At 45.5% G+C, this 22,774-nt stretch overlaps 1 protein-coding gene and 1 pseudogene across 1 annotated transcript in view; one reads left to right on the top strand and one right to left on the bottom strand.

The window, feature by feature from the left end:
• Positions 1–17,387, bottom strand: part of bap1 (BRCA1 associated deubiquitinase 1) — a 79,917-nt gene extending 62,530 nt beyond the window's left edge. Inside the window, exon 1 of the mRNA XM_072280672.1 lies at positions 17,293–17,387. Within this exon, the coding sequence (XP_072136773.1) occupies positions 17,293–17,329 (37 nt within the window). The 5' untranslated portion in view covers positions 17,330–17,387. The remainder of the gene's footprint in view (positions 1–17,292) is intronic.
• Positions 17,388–17,681: 294 nt separating this feature from the next.
• Positions 17,682–20,562, top strand: LOC140210809 (uncharacterized; annotated as a pseudogene).
• The last annotated feature ends 2,212 nt before the right edge of the window (positions 20,563–22,774 follow it).

Consider the following 22,774-nt stretch of genomic DNA (forward strand, 5'->3'; position numbering starts at 1 on the left):
CTAGCAGTAAGGTGCCGTCCTTTTTACCTAGCACAGGAGTTCTCTGGGGTCATTTTGTTAGCAGTTTACATTCCACCTCAGGCCAATGTCAAGCAGGCTTTAGATGATCTGAGTAATGGGATCAAAATGCATGAAACAGCGCACCCTAATGCCTTCACCAACGTTTTGGGAGATTTTAACCAGGTCAGTCTGAAAAAATCACTAAGCAACTATCAACAGATCACTTGCAATACCAGAGGAAACACCACACTGGACCATTGCTACACCACCATCAAGAATGCCTACCGTGCTATTCCACGCCCTCACTTCGGGAAGTCTGATCGCCTAGCTGTACTTCTACTCCCTGAGTATAGGCAGGGACTGAAGACTGCAGCACCAGCAGTGAGGACCAAGAAGGCATGGATAAGCGAAGCACGGGAACACCTACAGGACTGCTTTGAATTGGTGGACTGGACTGTATTCAGGGATTCATCAGGGATGAGTATGCTGCAGTTGTTACCGACTTCATTAAAACCTGTGTGGATGAGTGTGTGCCTACAAAGACTTGCTGTACATTCCCAAACCAAAAGCCGTGGATGAACCAGGAGGTACGTCGTCTGCTGAAGGCTAGATCTGTGGCATTCAAGTCTGGCAACCCAGGCCTGTACCAGAAAACCAGGTATAATTTGCAGAGAGCTATTTCAAGGGCTAAGAGACAATTTTGAATGAGGTTGGAGGCAACATCGGATGCACGGCAACTCTGGCAGGGTCTGCAAGACATTACTTCCTACAAAGCGAAACCCAATAGCATGAATGGCAGCGACGTGTCACTACCAGATGAACTCAACGCCTTCTGTGCCCTTTTTGAAAGGGAGAACACAACTACAGCTGTGAAGATCCCTGCTGCACCTGATGACCCTGAGATCTCCATCTCAGAGGCCAATGTTAGACTGTCTTTAAGGAAAGTGAACCCTCGCAAGGCGGAAGGTCCCGGTGGAATACCTGATAAGGCTCTGAAAACCTGTGCCAACCAACTTGCGGGAGTATTCAAGGACATTTTTAACCTCTCACTGCTACGGGCGTAAGTTCCCACTTGCTTCAAAAAGGCAACAATTATACCAGTGCCTAGGAAGAATAATGTGGGCTGCCTTAATGACTATCATCCAGTAGCACTCACATCAACAGTGACGAAATGCTTTGAGAGGTTGGTCATGACCAGAATGAACTCCTGCCTCAGCAAGGACCTGGATTCATTGCAATTTGCCTATCACCACAATAGGTCGACAGCAGACGTAATCTCAATGGCTCTTCATACGGCCTTCGGCCACCTGGACAACACAAATACCTACTTCAGGACGTTCAGAGACTATAGCTCAACATTTAATACCATCATTCCCAAAATCCTGATTGAGAAGTTGCAGAACCTGGGCCTCTGTACCTCCCTCTGCAATTGGATCCTCAACTTCTTAACCAGAAGACCACAATCTGTACGGATTGGTGATAACATATCCTTCTCGCCGACAATCAACACTGGCGCACTGGGGTGTCTGCTGAGCCCATTGCTCTAATCTCTATATACATATGACTGTGTGGCTAGGCATAGCTCAAATACCATCTATAAATTTGCTGACAATATAACCATTGTTGGTAGAATCTCAGGTGGTGACGAGAGGGCGTATAGGAGTGAGATATGCCAACTAGTGGAGTGGTGCCGCAGCAACAACCTGGTACTCAACATCAGTAAGATGGAAGAGCTGATTGTGAACTTCAGGAAGGGTAAGACGAAGGAACATATACCAATCCTCATAGAGGGATCAGAAGTGGAGAGAGTGAGCAGTTTCAAGTTCCTGAGTGTCAAGATCTCTGAGGATCTGACCTGGTCCCAACATACTGATGCAGTAATAAAGAAAGCAAGACAGCGGCTATACTTTATTAGGAGTTTGAAGAGATTTGGCATGTCAACAAATACACTCAAAAACTTCTATAGTTGTACTGTGGAGAGATTCTGACAGGCTGCATCACTGTCTGGTATGGAGGGACTACTGCACAGGACCGAAAGCTACAGAAGGTTGTAAATCTAGTCAGCTCCATCTTGGTACCCAAGACATCTTTAGGGAGCGGAGTCTCAGAAAGACAGCATCCATTATTAAGGACCTCCAGCACTCAGGGCATGAACTTTTCTCACTGTTACCATCAGGTAGGAGGTACAGAAGCCTGAAGGCACACACTCAGTGATTCAGGCACAGCTTCTTCCCCCCCTGCCATCCAATTCCTAAATGGACATTGAATCTTTGGATGCTACCTCACTTTTTTTAAAATATACAGTATTTCTGTTTTTGCACATTTTTAAAACACTATTCAATATACATGCAACACACATCAAAGTTGCTGGTGAACGCAGCAGGCCAGGCAGCATCTGTAGGAAGAGGTGCAGTCGACGTTTCGGGCCGAGACCCTTCGTCAGGACTAACTGAAGGAAGAGTGAGTAAGGGATTTGAAAGTTGGAGGGGGAGGGGGAGATCCAAAATGATAGGAGAAGACAGGAGGGGGAGGGATAGATAATTGATTTAATTATTATTTTTTCTCTGCTAGATTATGTATTGCATTGAACTGCTGCTGCTAAGTTAACAAATTTCACATCACATGCCAGTGATAATAAACCTGATTCTGATTATCCAGCCCTCCTACCAACCACTCAATAAGCCAAGCACCTGTACTACAAAAATTAATCAACTGCACTATGTCAAGCTGTACTGTTTTCTCAAAGGCTTGAAGGAAATCTTTTAAATTAAAGTTCTCTGGCATGGAAAAAGGAGAAACCAGAACAGGGTTCAAGTCAAATAGCAGTGTGTCCTGTCAGAGAAATTAGAAATGATTCTGAGGTCACAGTCATAAGAGTACTACAGCACAGAAACGAGTCCTTCTCCCATCTAGTCCGTGCCGAACTGTTACTCTGTCCAGTCTTATCAACACGGTGCCCTCCAGCTGGACCAGATCCCGCTACAAGCTTGGATCGCCTTCCTCACTGCTATGCACCTAAGCTTGTTGTTATCTGCAAATTTGCTGATCCAGTTAACTACATCATCCAGATTGTTAATATATATGACAAACAACATTCTAAGCACCAATCCCTACAGCACACCACCGGCCATCTCCAGTCAGACAGGTAATCATCCACTACCATTCTCTGCCTTCTCCCACAAAGCCAATATCTAATCCAAATATAAACACGAGAAAGCATGTAGATGCTACAAATCCGAAGGAACACACACAAAATGCTGGAGGAACTCAGGTCAGGCAGCATCTATGGAAATGAATAAACAGTTGACATTTTGGGCCGAGACCCTTCTTCAAGACTGGAAAGAAAGGAGGAAGACACTGGAATAAAAAGTTGGAGGGAAGGGGATGGAGGATAGCTAGGAGGTGATGGGTGAAGCCAGATGGGTAGGAAAGATAAAGGGTGGGAGAACAATGAATCTGATTGGAGAGGAGGGTGGACTGTAGGGAAAAAGGGAAGAAGGAACAGGACTCAGAAAGAGGTGATAGGCAGGTGAGAAGAGAGAAGAGGCAAGAGGCCAGAGTGGGGAACAGAAGAAGAGAGGAAGGAAGGAAGGAAATTTTTTTTTTAACCAGGAGAAGTTGATATTCATGCCATCAGGTTGGAAGCTACTGAAGACAGAATATAAGGTGTTGCTCCTCCACCCGTGACTGGCCTCATCTTGGCACATTGGAGGCTATGGACCAAAATGCTGGAACGGGAATGAGAATCAGAATTAAAATGTTTGGCCACCAGGAAGCTCCACTTTTGGCGAATGGAGCGGAGGAGCTGAACAAAGTGGTCCCCCAATTTACAATGGGTCCCACCAATGTAAAGGAGGCTGCATTGGAGTAATCCAGTTTACTAGCTCATCCTGAATGCCAAGTGAATGAACTTTCTGAACCAACCTCTTGTGCGGGACCTTGTCAAAGGCCTTGCTAAAATCTATGTATACAGCATCCACTGCCTTTCCTTCATCAATTATCCTGGTAACTTTCTCAAAAAATTCTGTAAAGATTGGTTAGACATGACCTCCGACACACACAGCCATGTTGACTAGCCTTAATCAAGTCTTGTCTATCTAAATATACAAGTATATATCCTGTCCCTTCGAACAAGGGTCCCGACTGCAGACCGGTTTAATATTGACGATATTCTTGCAGACGCAACAGGGGTGGGGTGGGGGGTGGATGTTCAAGTTCAACACTGCGTGACAGGAAATGAGGAAAGGTGCAGCTAACTCATATCATTTCATATCGCCAAATCATATCGTTTCTTTGTGGCCCGGTGGTTGGGCACCACTGCCTTAGAATACCTTCTGATAGTTTACCCACTATAGATGTCCGACTCACTGGTCTATAATTTTCCAGCTTATTCTTAGACCCTTTCCTCCAGTCCTCTGGTGTCTCACTCATGGATAAGGGCAGTTTAGATACCTCTGCAATTTCTGCACTAGCCTCCCACAAGATCCGAGATGACACCTTGACAGGCCCTGAGGACTTGTCTTCCCTAATTTACTTCCAGACAGCAAGCAGCTTTTCTTGTGTAATCCAGATACAGTTCAGGGCCACACTACTGTGCTGCCCAAGTTTATAGACAGTTTCCAACTCCCAAGTAAAATCAAGTGCAAAAAAGCCATTTAAGATCTCCCCCCCACCCCCATCTCTGTTGGCTCCATACATAGATGTTCATGCTGATCTTCCAAAGGACCAATTTTCGAACTTGCTATCATTTTGCTGTTCATTTATCTGTAGAAGCCCTTGAGATTCTTCTTCACCTCGTCTGCCAGAGCAACCTCATGCCTTCTTTTAGCTCTGACTTCCCTCGTGTTCTTTTGCATTTCTTGTACTCAAGTGCCTCATCCGTTCCTTAATGCCTCCACCTGTTATGAACCTTCTTCTTCCTAAGCAGAGCCTCAATATTCCTTGAAAACAAAGATTTCCTATCTATTAGCAGTTTATTCTAACAGAAACATACAAATTTTGTACTCTCAAATTTCACTATTGAAGGCCTCCTACTTACCAAGCATCCCTTTGCCAGAAAATAACTTGTCCTATAAGACATGGGGGCAGAATTAGGCCATTCGGCCTATCGAGTCTGCTCTGACATTTCATCATGGCTGATCCATTTTTTTCCTCTTAGCCTCAATCTCCTGCCTCCCCCCAACCCCCAACATATCCATTCATGCCAACCAATCAAGAATCTATCAACCTTTGATATACACACACACACACACACACACACACACACACACAGTGGCATGCAAAAGTTTGGGCACCCCTGGTCAAAATTTCTGTGACTGTGAATAGCTAAACGAGTAAAAGATGACCTGATTTCCAAAAGGCATAAAGTTAAAGATGACACTTTTCTTAAATATTTTAAGCAAGATAACTTTTTTTTATCTCCATCTTTTACGGTTTCAAAATAACAAAAAAGGAAAAGGGCCCGAAGCAAAAGTACGGGCACCCTGCATGGTCAGTACTTAGTAACACCCCCTTTGGCTAGTATCATAGCTTGTAAATGCTTTCTGTAGCCAGCTAAGAGTCTTGTTCAGGGGATTTTCGCCCATTCTTCCTTGCAAAAGGCTTCTAGTTCTGTGAGATTCTTGGGCCGTCTTGCATGCACTGTTCTTTTGAGGTCTACTCACAGATTCTTGATGATGTTTAGGTCAGGGGAATGTGAGGGCCATGGCAAAACCTTCAGCTTGCGCCTCTTGAGGTCGTCCATTGTGGACTTTGAGGTGTGTTTAGGATCATTATCCTGTTGTAGAAGCCATCCTCTTTTCATCTTCAGCTTTTTTTTTACAGACAGTGTAATGTTTGCTTTCAGAATTTGCTGGTATTGAATTGAATTCATTCTTCCCTCCACCAGTGAAATGTTCCCTGTGCCACTGGCTGCAACACAACCCCAAAGCATGATCGATCCACCCCCGTGCTTAACACTTGGAGAGTTCCTTTGCAAACTTCTGACGCTGAATTTTGTGGTGAGGACGCAGGAAAGGTTTTCTTCTGATGACTCTTCCATGAAGGTCATATTTGTGCAGGTGTCGCTGCACAGTAGAACAGTGCACCACCATTCCAGAGAATCTTCCTGAAGGTCTTTTGCAGTCAAACGGGGGTTTTGATTTGCCTTTCTAGCAATCCTACAAGCAGTTCTCTCAGAAAGTTTTCTTGGTCTTCCAGACCTCAACTTGACCTCCACTGTTCCTGTTAACTGCCATTTCTTAATTACATTACGAACTGAGGAAACAGCTACCTGAAAATGCTTTGCTATCTTCTTATAGCCTTCTCCTGCTTTGTGGGCATCATTTATTTTTATTTTCAGAGTGCTAGGCAGCTGCTTAGAAGAGCCCATGGTTGCTGATTGTTGGGACAAGGTTTGAGGAGTCAGGGTATTTATAAAGCTTTGAAATTTACATCACCAGGCCTTTCCTAACGATGACTGTGAACAAGCCATAGCCCTAACAAGCTAATTAAGGTCTGAGACTTTGGTAAAAGTTATCTGACAGCTCAAATCTCTTGGGGTGCCCAAACTTTTGCATGGTGCTCCTTTCCCTTTTATCACTCTAAAATTGTACGAAACAAAAATAATACACTAAGCTTGCTTAAAATGTTGAAAAGAATGTTTCATCTTTAACTTTATGACCTTTGGAGATCAGTTCATCTTCTACTCACTTAACTATTCACAGTAACAGAAATTTTGACCAGGGGTGCCCAAACTTTTGCATGCCACTGTGTGTGTGTGTGTGTGTGTGTGTGTGTGTGTGTGTGTGTGTGTGTGTGTGTGTGTGTGTGTGTGTGTGTGTGTGTGTGTGTGTGTGTGTGTGTGTGTGTGTGTATATATATATATATATATATATATATATATATATTAGATTCAACTTTATTGTCCTTGTGCCGAGTACAGATACAAAGTCAATGAAATGCAGTTAGCATCTAACCAGAAATGCAAAGAATAGTGTTATTTACAAAGTAACTGCGAGTAAAAAGTGCTACAGCACACAAATATAAAAGTACTGAGACAGTGCAATACTGCTTAGCGCTGTGGTGTGAGGTTCAGCAGGGTCACGGCCTCAGGGAAGAAGCTCTTCCTGTGCCTGCTGATGTGGGAGTGGAGGCTCCTGTAGTGCCTACCGGATGGGAGGAGAGTAAGAAGTCCATGGTTAGGGTGAGATGCATCCTTGATAATGCTTTTCGCCCTGCCCAGGCAACGTTTATGGTAGATGTTCTCAACGGTGGTTCAATTGAGTACCAATAATCCACTGGGCAGTTTTCACCACACGCTGGAGTGCTTTGCGGTCCGATACGGGACAATTGCCGTACCACACTGAGATGAAGTTAGTGAGTGTGCTCTGAATGGTACAGTGGTAAAAGTCCATTAGTATCCTGGGACAGAGGTGAGCTTTCTCGATGCTCCACAGGAATAAAGGCGCTGTTGCGCCTTTTCAATCAGGATGGAGTTCAGGGACCAGGTGAGATCCTCGGAAGTGTGGACACCAAGGAATGTGAAGCTTGATACACGCTCCACTACAGCTCCGTTGATGTAGATGGGGACGTGAGTGTGGCTCCTAGCATGCCTGAAGTCCACAATGATCTTCCTTGGTCTTCTGGGTGTTAAGGGCCAGGTTGTTGCCGGCACACCATGCGGCCAGGTGCTGGACCTCGTCCCTGTGAGCCGTCTCGTCATCCCCTCTGATAAGGCCAACCACCGTGGTGTCGTCTGCGAACTTGATTATGGAGGTAGAACCATGTACAGGAACGCAGTCATAGGTGAAAAGGGAGTACAGAAGAGGGCTCAGCACACAGTCTTGAGGCACGCCGGTGTTCAGGGTGAGAGTGGAGGAGGAGAGGTTGTCTAACTTAACTGATATAGAAATTATATAAGAGATAAATATATAAAAATAAAATATATCAAAAATAAAAACAGACATACAGTGGCATGCAAAAGTTTGGGCTCCCCTGGTCAAAATTTCTGTTACTGTGAATAGCTACCCCAGTAAAAATGAACTGATTTCCAAAAGGCATAAAGTTAAAGATGACACATTTCTTTAATATTTTAAGCAAGAAAACTTTTTTTATTTCTATCTTTTACAGTTTCAAAATAACAAAAAAGGAAAAAGGTCCGAAGCAAAAGTTTGGGCACCCTGCATGGTCAGTACTTAGTAACACCCCCTTTGGCATGTATCACAGCTTGTAAATGCTTTTTGTAGCCAGCTAAGAGTCTTTCAATTCTTGTTTGGGGAATTTTCACCCATTCTTCCTTGCAAAAGGCTTCTAGTTCTGTGAGATTCTTGGGCCGTCTTGCATGCACTGCTCTTTTGAGGTCTATCCACAGATTCTCGATGATGTTTAGGTCAGGGGAATGTGAGGACCATGAAAAACCTTCAGCTTGAGCCTCTTGAGGTAGTCCATTGTAGATTTTGAGGTGTGTTTAGGATCATTATCCTGTTGTAGAAGCAATTCTCTTTTCATCTTCAGCTTTTTTTTTTACAGATGGTGTGATGTTTGCTTCCAGAATTTGCCGGTATTTAATTGAATTCATTCTTCCCTCTACCAGTAAATGTTCCTCGTGCCACTGGCTGCAATACAAGCCCAAAGCATGATCGATCCACCCCCGTGCTTAACAGTTGGAGAGGTGTTCTTTTCATGAAATTCTGCATCCTTTTTTCACCAAACGTACCTTTGCTCATTGCAGCCAAAAAGTTCTATTCAAGAGGTTCAAAGGAACATCTAAACAAGCCTGATGCATTTTGGAAACAAGTCCTGTGGACTGATGAAGTTAAAATAGAACTTTTTGGCCACAATGAACAAAGGTATGTTTGGTTAAAAAAGGATGCAGAATTTCATGAAAAGAACCCCAACTGTTAAGCACGGGGGTGGATCGATCATGCTTTGGGCTTGTGTTGCAGCCAGTGGCACAGGGAACATTTACTGGTAGAGGGAAGAATGAATTCAATTAAATACCAGCAAATTCTGGAAGCAAACATTACACCGTCTATAAAAAAGCCGAAGATGAAGAGGATGGCTTCTACAACAGGATAATGAACTTAAACACACCTCAAAATCCACAATGGACTACCTCAAGAGGTGCAAGCTGAAGGGTTTGCCATGGCCCTCACAGTCCCCTGACTTAAACATCATTGAGAATCTGTGGCTAGACCTCAAAAGAGCAGTGCATGCAAGATGACCCAAAAATCTCACAGAACTAGAAGCCTTTTGCAAGGAAGAATAGGCGAAAATCCCCCAAACAAGAATTGAAAGACTCTTAGCTGGCTACAAAAAGTGCTTACAAGTTGTGATACTTGCCAAAGTGGGTGTTACTAAGTACTGACCATGCAGGGTACCCAAACTTTTGCTTGGGGCCCTTTTCCTTTTTTGTTATTTTGAAACTGTAAAAGATGGAAATAAAAAAGTTTTCTTGCTTAAAATATTAAAGAAATGTGTTATCTTTAACTTTATGCCTTTTGGAAATCAGTTCATCTTTTACTCTCTTAGCTATTCACAGTAACAGAAATTTTGACCAGGGGTGCCCAAACTTTTGCATGCCACTGTGTGTGTGTGTCTGTGTGTGTGTGTGTGGACAGACTTGGCCTCCACAGCTGCCTGTGGCAATGAATTCCACAGATTCACCACTCTCTGGCAAAAGAAATTCATCCTCATCTCCATAGTAAAAGGACGTCCCTCTATTTTGATACTGGGTCCTCTGGTCTTAAGGCACTCTCACCATGGGAAACATCCTCTCCGCATCCACTCTATCAAGGCCTTTCACCAATCGATAGGTTTCAATTAGGTCACTCCTCATTCTCCTAAATTCCAGCGAATACAGGCCCAGAGCCATAAAATAGTCTTCATATGACAAGCTCTTTAATCCTGGAATAATTTTCCTGAACCTCCTCTGAACCCTCTCCAGTTTCAGCACATCCTTTCTAAGATAAGGGACCCAAAACTGCTCACAATAGCCTCACCAGTGCTTTACAAAATCTCAACATTACATCCTTGCACAAGAATGTAATACTAGTCCTCTAGAAATGAAAGCTAACATTGCATTTGCATTTCTCACCACATACTCAACTTGCAAACTAACCTTCTAGGGAATCCTGCACAAGGACTCCTAAATCCATTTGCGCCTCAAATTTTTGAATTTCCTCTCCATTTAGAAAATAGTCAAATCTTTCATTCCTTCTACCAAAGTGCATGACCATACACTTCCCGACACTGTATTCCATCTGCCACTTCTTTGTTCATTCTCCTAATCTGTCTAACTCCTCCTGTAGCCTCTCTACATCCTCTAAACAATCTACCCCTCCACCTATTTTCATATCATGTGGTAACTTTGCAACAAAGCCATCAATTCCATCATCTAAATCACTGACATTTAAACATAAAAAGAATTGGAATTCCAGAATAGCTGATCCCCTGGTGGGCTCAATCACAAGCTGCTCTAAAAAGCCATCTTGTAGGCATTCTGGAAATGCTGCTTCTTGGAATCCCACACCAACCTCATTTTCCCAATCTACCTGCATATTGAAACCCCTCATGACTATTATAACACTGTCCTTTTGGCATGCACTTTCTATCTCCCATTGCAATTTGTAGACATCAGGGTCTTTTTACACCTGCAGTTCCTTAGTTCTATCAGAACCGATTCAACACCTTCCAAAACTGTCACCTTTTCACCAGCAGAGCCACACCACCCCCTTTGCCTTCCTGCCCATCTTTTCAATGTGTATCATTGGACATTAAGAGCTCAGCTATAATCTTTCTGCCATGATTCAGTGATGCCTACATTATGCTTGACTATCTGTAATTGTGCTACAATTTCATGGACCTTATTCTGTATACCATGCACATTCAATTATAACAGCTTTAGCCCTGTATTCACTTTTCTCGATTTTATCCACCTTTTATGGTGCAACTCATCCTGTTGAATGCAATTTTGCCCTACCAAGGGCCTATCCTTGCTTGGAGTCTCACTATGCATTGCCTCTGTTTGTAAACCAACTTCAGCGCTATGACTCCAGTTCCCACCTCCCATGCTGAATTAGATTAAACCCACCCAAACAACTCTAGCCAACCTGCATGCAAGGATATGGGAACCCCTTTGGTTCAGGTCCCTCTTGTACAGGTCATACCCTCTCAAGAAAAGATCCCAATGATCCACAAAACTGAACCCCTGCCCCCTGCAATAGTTCCTCAGCCACATATTCACCTGCCAAATCATCTTACTCTTACCCTCACTGGCATGTGGCACAGGCAGTAATCCAGAGATTACTACCCCAAGGTCCTGTTTCTCAGCTTCCTACCTAGCGCCCTAAAATCTCTCTTCAGGACCTCCTCACTTTGTCTACCTTTGTCATGGGTGCCAATATGTACTAAGACTTCTGACTGCTCACCCTCATCTTTAAGAATGCCACAAACATGGTCAGAGATATCCCTGATCCTGGCACCGGGGAGGCAACATACCATCCGGGTGTCTCTATTACACCCATAGAACCTCATCTCTGTTCCTACGACCAAGGAATCTCAGATCAAAACTGCAGTCCTCTTCACCTCCCTGCTCTTCCAAGCCGCAGCACCACACTCAGTGCCAGAAACCCAGTCACTGTGGCTTCCCCCGGTAGGCAATCCTCCTCAATAGTATCTGAAGTTACATACTTATTGTTGAGGAGATCAGCCACAGGTGTACTCTACACTGGCTGAACATTCCCCCCACCTCTCCTAACAGTCACCCGGTTACCTGTCTCCTGCAACCTAAGGGTGACTACCTCCCTGTAGCTCCTGTCTATCACCTCCTCATTCTCCCGTATGAGTCAAAGGTCATAGAGCCACAGATCCAGTTCCTTAATACTGTACGTTTTCTCAGGAGCTGTTGCTTAGTGCACAGTGAGGTTTCCCAGACTTCCCACATACCACACACAGTACAAAACATGCCCCTGGAGCCATTCTCACTACTCAATGCCCTAATAGATGAGGAATGAACCAATAAGAAGGGGGGAGGAGAGAGAGAGAGAGGAGAGAGGGGGGAGGGGGGAGGGGGGGAGGGGGAGAAACTTACAAGACAATCTACCTCACCTAAGCCTGATGAGCCAAGGCCACTGCAAAGACTGGCATACTGCAAAAGAATGGCCACTTCTCGTGTACGTGAATTATTCTTATTGGCCTTTTCTGTTTAATTCCTCTTGCTGATTGGTCACTTCTCAACTCAGAGAAACTGCCACAAAACTCTGTCTTCAAAATTTCCATCGCTGCTTAAAAAGTAGCTCATTTTACACATCCCTGGTGTGGACTGGTCAATTCAGATAAAACTGGCTCGAAGTTCTGCTTTTTAAATCTTGAACGGAGACCTGACTCCCAATCTACACCTGCCTGATCTTTTCTGATGCCATCAAAATTGGCCTCTCTCTCCAATTTAGAATATCAATCCAAGGACCAGACCCATCTTTCTCATATTATCTTGAAACTCATGGAATTATAACTAGATCCAAGTACTCCCCCAGCACACACACATTCCTATCACTTACCTTGTCTCATTCCCTAATAGGAGATATTCTCATTCATTCAAATTCATTTTCTCATCTCTCTCTCTCTCTCTCTCTCTCACACACACACACACACACACCCCGGGACCTCCATATATTTATTCAGTAAACTTTCCTGAACACATATGACAAACTTTACCCCATCCAACCGTTTTACAGTAGAGGAATCCCAGTCAATATGTGGAAGTTAAAATCACCTACTATCACAACCTTGCAACTGTCTGCAACCTCCCTACAGATACACTCTCCTAAATCCCGCTAACTATTAGGAGGTCTGTCCCATTAAATGTGCTTATTCCTTTCTTAGTCCTCAGTTCCACCCACAGAGCCTCAGTTGACGAGCTCTCCAGACTGTTCTATCAGCACTGCAGTGCCATTTTCCATGATGATTAATGCCACCCCTTTCTGTTTAATAAGTCCCGCTCTGTCATGTCTAACACTACAGGACCCCAGAAGAGTGAGCTGCCAATCCAGCAACCAAATTTCAATGATATCCACAATGTCCATAATTTCACGTGCTGATCCGTGCTCTAAACTCAATTGCCTTTCCTACAATCACTCAGAACAACAACCCCACTATACTCAACTGTTCAGTTTCTGTATTTGTACATAGACTTAACATCCATAAGCTGCCCTGGCATCCTGGTTCCTATCCCCCCCACCCCTGCAACTCTAGTTTAAACCCCTCACAGCAGCACTAGCAAACCTTCCCACAAGGGTATTATTCCCCCTCAAGATCAGGTACAAAGCATCTCTTTTGTACAGGTTCCACCTTCCCTGGAAGAGATACATGAAACACTTCCTCCTGTATCAGCTTGCAAGGTTGAACTTGAAGACAGTGTATATGGTTAATGGCAGGATTCCTAAAAGTGTGGGGGAAGCTGAGGAGTCTTGGAGTCCATGTCCATAGATTTCTAAAGTTGCTGTGCAAGTTGATGGGGTGGTTGAGAAGGTGTATAGTGCATTGGCCTTCATTAATGAGAGGATCGAGCTCAAGAGCCATGAGGTAACGTTGCATCTCTGTAAAACTCTGGTTAGACGTCACCTGGAATATTGCATTGAGTTCTGGTCACCTCATTAAAGGGAGGATGTGGAAGTTTTAGAGAGGGTGCAGAGATTTATCAGGATGCCACTGGATTAGGCAGCACGTCTTCTGCAGAAAAGTTTAGTGAGCTGGGGCTTTTCACTTCACAGTGAAGGAGAATGAGAGGTGCCTCGATAGAGAAGAACAAGACGATTCCCAGGGAGGAAATGGATAAATCAAGAGGGCATGATTTTAAGGTGATTAGAGGAAAGAACCGGGGGGGGGGGGGGGGATTGTTAGAGACAAGTTCTCTCCGACACCCCCTCCCCAACAGAGAGTGGTGGTGGGTGCATGGTACACACTGCCAGAGGTGGTGGTAGAGATAGATAGGTTAGGAGCATCTATGAAATTTTTAGGTAGGCACAAGGATGGAAAAAAATGTGGGAGGGAAGCATCAGGTTAATCTCAGAGTAGGTTAAACAGATGACGCAACTTCATGGGCCAAAGCTCCTGTACTGTTCTGTAGTGTTCTGTGTTCTAACTTCTGGCCATACTGATTGTGGAAGAAGCTGATCTGCATGCAGGCCTTTATGATCAACAAGCCTGGAGCCAAGTAAAGCAGCAATCAGGATACAGCACACAGGGACACAAGCAGGGACTGCAGACGCTGAAGAATCTTGAGCAAAAGATGAGTTGACAGAGCAGGTCAGGCAGCACCCTGTAGCAAAATGGACAATTGACATCTCTGCTTGAGAATCTTCACCTAGATATACCACATACCCTGCTACGCAGGGAGTCGGTGAACTTCTCATGCCAAAAGTTGAAGCATTGATGTTTATACTTGTACTGCTTGCTCTGCTGAGTGCTTCTAGTATTCTAGTGAATTGAAGATTTCCAGTATCTGCAGTTTGTTTCTTACCATCACAAGCACAAACTTTCAATATGGCACTGAAGAAGCCACCAAGGACATCACTTCAGTTTAAGGGAAAATGAAACGGTATTAACAGAGAAAATGGAGAGTCAGAAGTAGGTGAGGATAAGTATCCCTCTACATCAGTGAGACCAGACAGAGATTGAGAGAACTAATTTGAACACCTCCACTTAGTCTGCCACTAAAATGGATTTCCCAGTGTCCACCCATTTTAATTCTTCTTCCCATTCTGACCTACTGCCACGATGAAGACCCTCTCAGCTTGGAGGAACAACACTTCATCCTCTGTATGATAGCCTCCAACCTGTCAGCACAAACATATTTCTTTAACTTCCGCTAATTTCTCCACCCACCTCCCTTTCTCTTTTTCCATACTGCCTCCCCTCTTACCGCTTCTCTTCTCCTCACCTCCAACTGGTGCCTCTCTTCCTTTTCCCTCATGGTCCACTCTCTCTTATCAGATTCCTCCTTCTTCAGCCATCTAACTTCTCCACCTACCACCTCCCAGCTTCTCACTGATTCCACCCCACGCCCCCACCTACCTTCTCCCTATCACCTACCAGCTTGTACATCTTCTCCAGTCCCACCTTCCTATTCCGGCTTCTTCCCCCTTTCTTTCCAGTCCTGATGAAGGGTCTGGGCCCAACATGTTGACTGTTTGTTCCTCTCCAGAGATGCTGCCTGACTTCCAGCATTGTGTGTGTGTTGTTCTGGACTTCCAGCATCTGCAGAATCTCTTGTGTTGAGGATAAGGATAGATTTGAGGGATCCCCAGATGAAACAATGGAGAGCAGGAAGAACAGCAGTGAAAGGACATTAGCAAGAGGCAGCAAAATGCAATTGATAACAGAAGCAGCAGCAGTGGAGAAGGAAGGTCAATGATTTACATTCACAGTCATAAAATAAACTTCTGAAACTTTGATACAAGTTTAGTCACAAGGTAAGGAAAGAAATATGGTCCAAGGTTCAAACATCTAGAAAGACTGTTTTGACTGGAAATGAAAAGGACTTTGCCAATAGATTTGAAAGGGAGGAGGCAGGTCCCAAGGACAGAGAACTCTACAATAGCAACTAGAGCCAAACAGAAACAGTAATTTGAGGTTTCGGGGAAATATGCTTGAGAGCAATAGCTGAGTCAAAGAGGACAGGAAAGAGGCACAGATCATGGAAACAGGCCCTTAGGATCACCATATCCATTCACACATTTCCCTTTTCCCCCTCTATTCTTCACACATTTGCATCATATCCACTCCTCACCTAAACATCAGGAACAATTTACTCTAGCCAATTAATCTACTGACTCATACGTCTTTGTGATGTGGGAGAAAAGCAGAGTACTCAAAGTGAATTCATGCAACCACAGTGAGAACATACAAACTCCACACAGACAGCAACCAAGGTCAGAGGTGAACCCAAGTTACTAAAGCCATGAGGCAGCGGCTCTACCAGCTGTGCCATCCATGTGACACAATCGCAGGGGTCAGGGAAACTTGGGGAAAAGTCTGGCTATATGAACAATGGGAAGAGATGGAAAATAAATAGCTTGGATTCTAAAGACAAATCGAAGGCAGGAATGACCTTAGTTCCAGTTGCAGTATTAATGTGCTTTCCTTCAGGCTTACATGGCAGAAAATTCAGGTAATGTAAAATTCGACTTTGCATGTCCTACTCCACTCATACATTGGCTTGTCACTTTACATGGCAATACCATTTTAAAATCTTCATCCTTGTTTTCAAATCCTTTCATGGTTTTGTCCCGCACTTCCTCCAACAGCCTCACAAACATTAAGGTTGTGCTGATCCAACTACGGCCTATCACACCCATATGCAACTACTGCACCATTAGTCAAGATTCTGAGCTCCAGAATTCCCATAATGAACATCACTACCCTTCTTTAAGGTTCTCCACATACTAAAGCCTTACCTTTTTGATCATTTGCTCAAATATCTCCATATGTATCCTGGTATGAGACATAATTTGACAACATTTCAGTCAAACATCTTGGGGCGTTTCTGCCACACCAATAGCAAATCATTGCAAAGATCAAAAACAAATATGATATACTGCTTCACAAGACCAAGTTTAGATACTGAGAAGAGGAAGTACTGTACATACACCTCATTTTAAAATCAACAATCACCATCTGATATTTCCCACTTTTGTCATCTGTCAGAAACATCTACAGCACAGACCTTTACAGTTAAAGAGGAAAATACTCTAACTCACTAGTTCTTTCCTTCTCCAATTCTAAATTAATCTCACCGCACACACGCTTACCAAAGCCCTATATCCAATTTCTTGGAGAATCGAGGTCTATCTGCTACCTTGACACAGCCCTGTTCCCCAACACAGGAAGATTGCATTATGGTTGTACATGTTCCTAGAATTAAGGTATTACAGCCTAATACTTTACGCAACACTCTTCTGCTGGAATTATTCAGTGCAGAAGCAGGAATCTCTATGTTGGGTGCCGTAATCATTTACAGCCCCTGTAACAAGGCAGCACTAAACTTGGTGCCTAGGTTTAATGGCAAATTGGGTTGCATACACCACACATTTCTCAGTTTTGCAGGGCACAGGACTAGTTTTACAAATGGTTCTGTCGCCAAGACAATCCCGGCAGGGAGGCGGAGGTTACCAGGGAGTTGAGCCCAACCAGACTGCTTCATTCACTGGGCGCAGTGGGCTCCAGCTCGGAGCGGCTCCCGTCCTTACTCCGCTCCCCGCGGGATTTACCCCGCCGCTTCATATTCTTAACCTTCCCCATTCTCCCTGTACTCACCCGGGTCGCTCTCCAGCTCCAGCCAGCCTTTATTCATGTTCTCGCCCCGCTCTCCATTACTCCTACAACCCAGGCCCGGCGCAGGAGCAGGCCTCACTACGTCATCAGTACGCGACTGCACGCACGCGCAGAAACCTCGCCACGGCCGCACTGAACGCCACGTTTGTGCGGGGCAAGTCCATGATTTGTTTTTAACTTACCAATTTCCTTTAATTTGGTAGGTCACTGGTGCTTTACAACTAGATTAATAATGCCAAAGAAAGAATTGTTAATTCGGTGAGTTCTAGCATTTATATTAGTGTTCATTGTTCTTTAGCCAACAATTAAATAATCTTCAGCTAATTATAGAGTTGACAGCCAAGGGAGAAGTTGACAGACGGCTTCAGTCAATGACCACCATCATTGTCAGCTTTGCCACAGAGAGGTTTGGAATAGAGGAAGGAAAGACCACCAGATCCCAATACACTTTGAACCACAGGGCAGCCCAGATCCACCAACTGCGCCAAGAGCTCCGGACCCTGGCACGGCAGTTTAGGGTAGCAACAGAGGAGCAGAAACCTCCCCTGCTTGAGCTCCGGAACAGAAGCTAATGACACTGCACAGAGCAGAATGGCACAGGAGGCGAAGGAGAGAAAGAGCCAGGAAGTGAACTGCCTTCATAGCCAATCCGTTTGGTTTTACAAAACAGCTCCTATGTCAGAAAAGCAGCGGCCGCCTTGTGTGCTCTAAAGAACACATTTCCTTCATAACATCCTGAGCAACCATGCAAGGGAGCAAGAGCTGGGCCTCCACAGAGCCCTTACAAGCCAACCACTCCCCATAGTGGAGTTCGATGTGAGGGAGCCCACCTGGAAGGAAGTCCAGGAGGGTGTGTCTTTAGCCAGAGCCAGTTCTGCGCCAGGGCCCAGCTGAGTACCCTTACAAGGTGTGCAAGCACTGCCCGGAGCTTCTCAAGATTCTTTGGAAGATCCTACGAGTGATCTGGCACAGGGGGCAGTGGCAGACCAGTGGAGGTACGCAGAGGGGGTCTGGATCCCCAAGGAGGAAAATTCATCGAACCTGGAGCAGTTCAGATTCATCTCGCTGCTTAGTGTGGAAGGGAAAATCTTCTTTAGTGTCTTGTCCCGCCAGATGACGGACATCGACACTTCAGTGCAGAGGGGTGGAATTCCCGGAGTGCCTGGATGCCTGGAACACACTGGAGTAGTTACCCAGCTGATCAGGGAGGCGCACATGGGGAAGGGAGACCTGGTCGTGCTTTGGCTAAATCTCACCAATGCAAGTAGGTCAATACCCCACAAACTGGTGGACTTTACACTGGACCAGCACCATGTTCCCAGAAAGATCAAGTACATCATGAACTACTATGGGAACTTCAGACTGAGAGTCACTTCTGGAGCTATGACATCAGGCTGGCATAGACTGGAGAAGGGGATTATAACTGGGTGCACAATCTCCGTTATTCTCTTTGCCCTTGCCGTGAATATGATAGTCAAGGCAGCTGAGGCAGAGTGTAGAGGCCCGCTGACCAAGTCTGGTGTTCGGCAGCCCCTGATCAGAGCCTTTATGGATGACCTCATTGTCATGACAACATCAGTTCCTGGCAGCAGGTAGATCCTCCAGGGCCTGGAAAAGCTCATCACATGGGCAAGGATGAGATTCAGACCAGCTAAATCCAGGTCCATGGTGTTGAAGAAGGGCAAAGTGGTGGACAAGTTTCGTTTTACTTTGGATGGCACTACAATTCCATCTATCACCAAGAAGCCAGTCAGGAGCTTGGGGAAGGTCTTTGACCGTAACCTCAGAGATGCATCTGCCGTCCGATCAACTTCCAAGGAGCTTGAGAGCTGGCTCACCAGGGTGGACAAGTCAGGCTTACCTGGAAGATTCAAAGCCTGGATTTACCAGCATGGCATCCTACCCCGAATCCTATGGCCGTTACTGGTATACGAGGTGCCTGTGACAACTGTGGAGTTGCTGGAGAGGAGGGTCAGTAACTACCTTCCAAGGTGGCTGGGCCTACCTCGTAGTCTGAGCGGCGCAGCACTGTACGGTAGGTGCAATAAGCTGCGACTTCCCTTCAGCAGCCTGGACGAGGAGTTCAGGGTCTCCTGCACAAGAGAGGTGCTGCAGTACAGGGATTCCAAGGACCCTCGCATGCAGCAGCAGCAGCAGATGCCAGCAGCAGGCATCCAGGTACAGACTGGCAGGAAGTGGAAGGCACAGGAAGGGCTGGTGGTAGCAGAGTCCCGGCTGAGACACACAGCTCTGGTGGGGACAGTGTCAACTGGGAGAACGGGGCTGGGCTCCGTTTCACAACCTTGCTATGACAAGGCCAGAGGCAAGGTCAGACACCAACTAGTCCTGGAGGAAGTGTGGGCTGGCATTGAAGAGGAGAGGAATAGCAGGATGGTGGGCATGCAGCAGCAGGGAGAATGGACAAGGTGGGAAGGTGTGCTGGTGCAGAAAATCTCCTGGTCTGATATCTGGCAGGCAGAACCCCAGCGTATTAAATTTATAATCCAGGCTGTCTATGATGTCTTGCCAAGCCCTGCAAACCTCCACGTCTGGGGCAAGAGCGATACACCAGCATGTCCTCTCTGTCCAGGAAGAGGATCTCTGGAGCACATCCTTAGCAGCTGCCCTAAAGCCTTGGGGGAAGGTCGCTACCGGTGGCGTCATGACCAGGTGCTGAAGGCAGTGGCAGAGGGCATTGCAATGGCCATGACCACCAGCAAACAGAGTGGTCAGAGGAAGAACACCTCCTTTGTCAGAGCCGGAGCACAGCCCCTACGTCAGCCCAGATCAGCATCATCATCAGGACTGCTTAGCACCGCAGCAGACTGGTTGCTTCAAGTTGACCCCGGGAGGCAGCTGAAGTTTCCCAACCATATAGCAGTAACTTCACTGAGGTCGGATGTTGTCCTTTCTTCAGTGTCCTCGAAGCAGGTTGTCCTCATTGAATTGACAGTTCCCTGGGAGGACCGCATTGAGGAGGCAAATGAGCGGAAGCAGGCCAAGTCCCAGGAGCTGGTCGAGCAGTGCTGGAGGCAAGGCTGGAGGGCTCGCTGCCAGCCCATCGAAGTCGGGTGCAGGGGTTTTGCCGGCCGCTCACTCTGCAGAGTCTACACCCTACTTGCCATCACTGGGGCTGGCAAGAGGAGAGCGATCAGGACCATCACAGAGGCCGCTAAGAGAGCCTCCGGATGGCTATAGATCAGGAGGGGTGACCCATGGGCCAGTGCTGCTGGGACACAAGCTGGGGTCTGATCAACCCCGGCTGGGTCGCCTGGGCGAGGGTGTATGATATTGAAAGACCTGAAACACCCGACGACCCCAGGTTGCATCACTGATGATGTGTCCCAGCGCATCCGCAGGGTGTACCTCAGAATCACAACATTGCAGATGCTGGAAACCTGGAATAAATAACAAAAGATCAAAGTCAGGTCATAAAAGATGCAATGTTGGACAAAAATTGTCTGCCCAGTTTTCACCTCCTTTCCACTCCCATTCCAGTCTAGTTCAATCTAAATTAGTTTTTGCTCTGGTTTTCTGTACACTCAAGCTACTGTTGCATTGGAAATGTTTTGATGATGTGCAGCAAATGTTGATAATGCTAGCCACTGCTTTTGGGGAAAAGGCATAGTGAATAAAAAACAATGGGAAGTGAAGGGTCAATCGATGGCAGAGCGGTGAGTGTTGTGTAGAAGACAATGGGAGATTGAGGTATAGATCACAGAACATAGAATACATGGTACAGCACAGGAACCAGGAATTCAGCCCACAGTCTACAATTAAACTAGCAATTAAATGCCTAACTCGGGAGGAGGAGGCGGTGTGATGCAGCGCGCGCGGCCTCTCCGGTGATGAATATCTGTAATCTGTCAAGTAGGAGGCCGTGCACAATTCTTATTTGATGGAGATGGACGTGAGAAGCACGGAGGAACATCTGGAGAAACTTCTGAAATGCCTGCTTCGCTGCCGCTGCTACTGTGTGATCCGAAATCTCCGGAGGGGAAGGCCCCAAATCCTCGGCTTTGCCTGTTGCTTAGCGGCTGGGGCCGGGGTTGAAGCACTCAGCAGAGATGGTGCTCGGTGTCGGAGGACTGGTCGGAGGCTTGAAGTTTTCAGACGGACTCAGAGTCGGACTGTGGTTGGGTGCTTCCAGGATGCTGCATCGGCAAGTTTGTGGCGCTGGAAGGTCATGGCAGGGAGAGTTTCTCCCTTCTACCGTCTGCGTGAGATGATGGGGCTATCAGGACTTTGAGACTTTTTTTTTTTACCATGCCCATGGTCTGCTCTTATCAAATTATGGTATTGCTTTGCACTGCTGTAACTATATGTTATAATTATGTGGTTTTTGTCAGTTTTAGTCTTGGTCTGTCTTGTGTTTCTGTGATATCATACCAGAGGAACATCGTATCATTTTTTAATGCATGTATTTCTAAATGACAATAAATGAGGACTGACCGTCCTCATAATCTTAAAAAAAACTCACCACTTCTGCCACATTCACATGCCTATCGACAAGCTTCTTAAGCTCCACTACTATATTTGTCTCTACTACAATCTCCAGCCGCGTTTTCCAATACCCCACAACTCAATGTAGTAAAAACATTTCCTGTGCATCTCCTTTCACCTCAATTGCAAGCTCTCTAGCATTAGGCATTTCAACCCCGGGAAAAGTTACTTGCGGTCTACTCTGTCAAAACCTCCCACAATCTTCTATCATCAGGCCCACCCATCTCCCAGAAAGTAAACACCTGGGTTCGATTAGAAGGCATGTGCTATAATGAGAGGTAGCACATGCCTCCTAAGTTGCCAGCACCCTGGAAAACCTCTCTATAGCCTCCTTCCAAATTTTGAGGGAGGTCTTGCCAGTAACATAGGAGCATATCAGGTGACACGGCAGGCAAGGTAATAGCCAGCATTTATTAGAGAAGGAGAAGTGCAATGTAAATATATTATCAAAATATAGTGCCTATAAGAAGTATTTCCCCCTCCCTGGAAGTTTTAATGTTTTATTGTTTTACAACACTGTCAAAAAAAGACAAATTAAATCCACTGTGATTCAATGATCAAATGAAAAAGACACACTTGTGTCAAAATGAAAACAGATCTCTGCAAAGTGATCTAAATTATTTACAAATAAAACAGACAAAATAATTGATTGCATAAGTATTCACCTGCTTCAAGTCAGTATTTAGTAGATGCATCTTTGGCAGCAATTAGCCTTGAGTCTGTGTGGATAGGTCTCTAACAGCTTTGCACATCTGGACACTGCAATTTTTCCCCATTCTTCTTTACAAATCTGCGCAACCTTCAAGTTCAACCACAAGTTCTCAATTGGATTGAGGTCTGTACTCTGACTTGGCCACTCCAGGACATTAACTTTGTTTTTAAGCCATTCCCGTGTAGTTTTGTCTTTATGTTTGAGGTCATTGTCTTGCTGTGAACAAGTCACCGTTCTCTTGCAGACTGC

Source organism: Mobula birostris, chromosome 16 (genome assembly GCF_030028105.1).
Source record: "Mobula birostris isolate sMobBir1 chromosome 16, sMobBir1.hap1, whole genome shotgun sequence".
Taxonomy (NCBI): Eukaryota; Metazoa; Chordata; class Chondrichthyes; order Myliobatiformes; family Myliobatidae; genus Mobula; species Mobula birostris.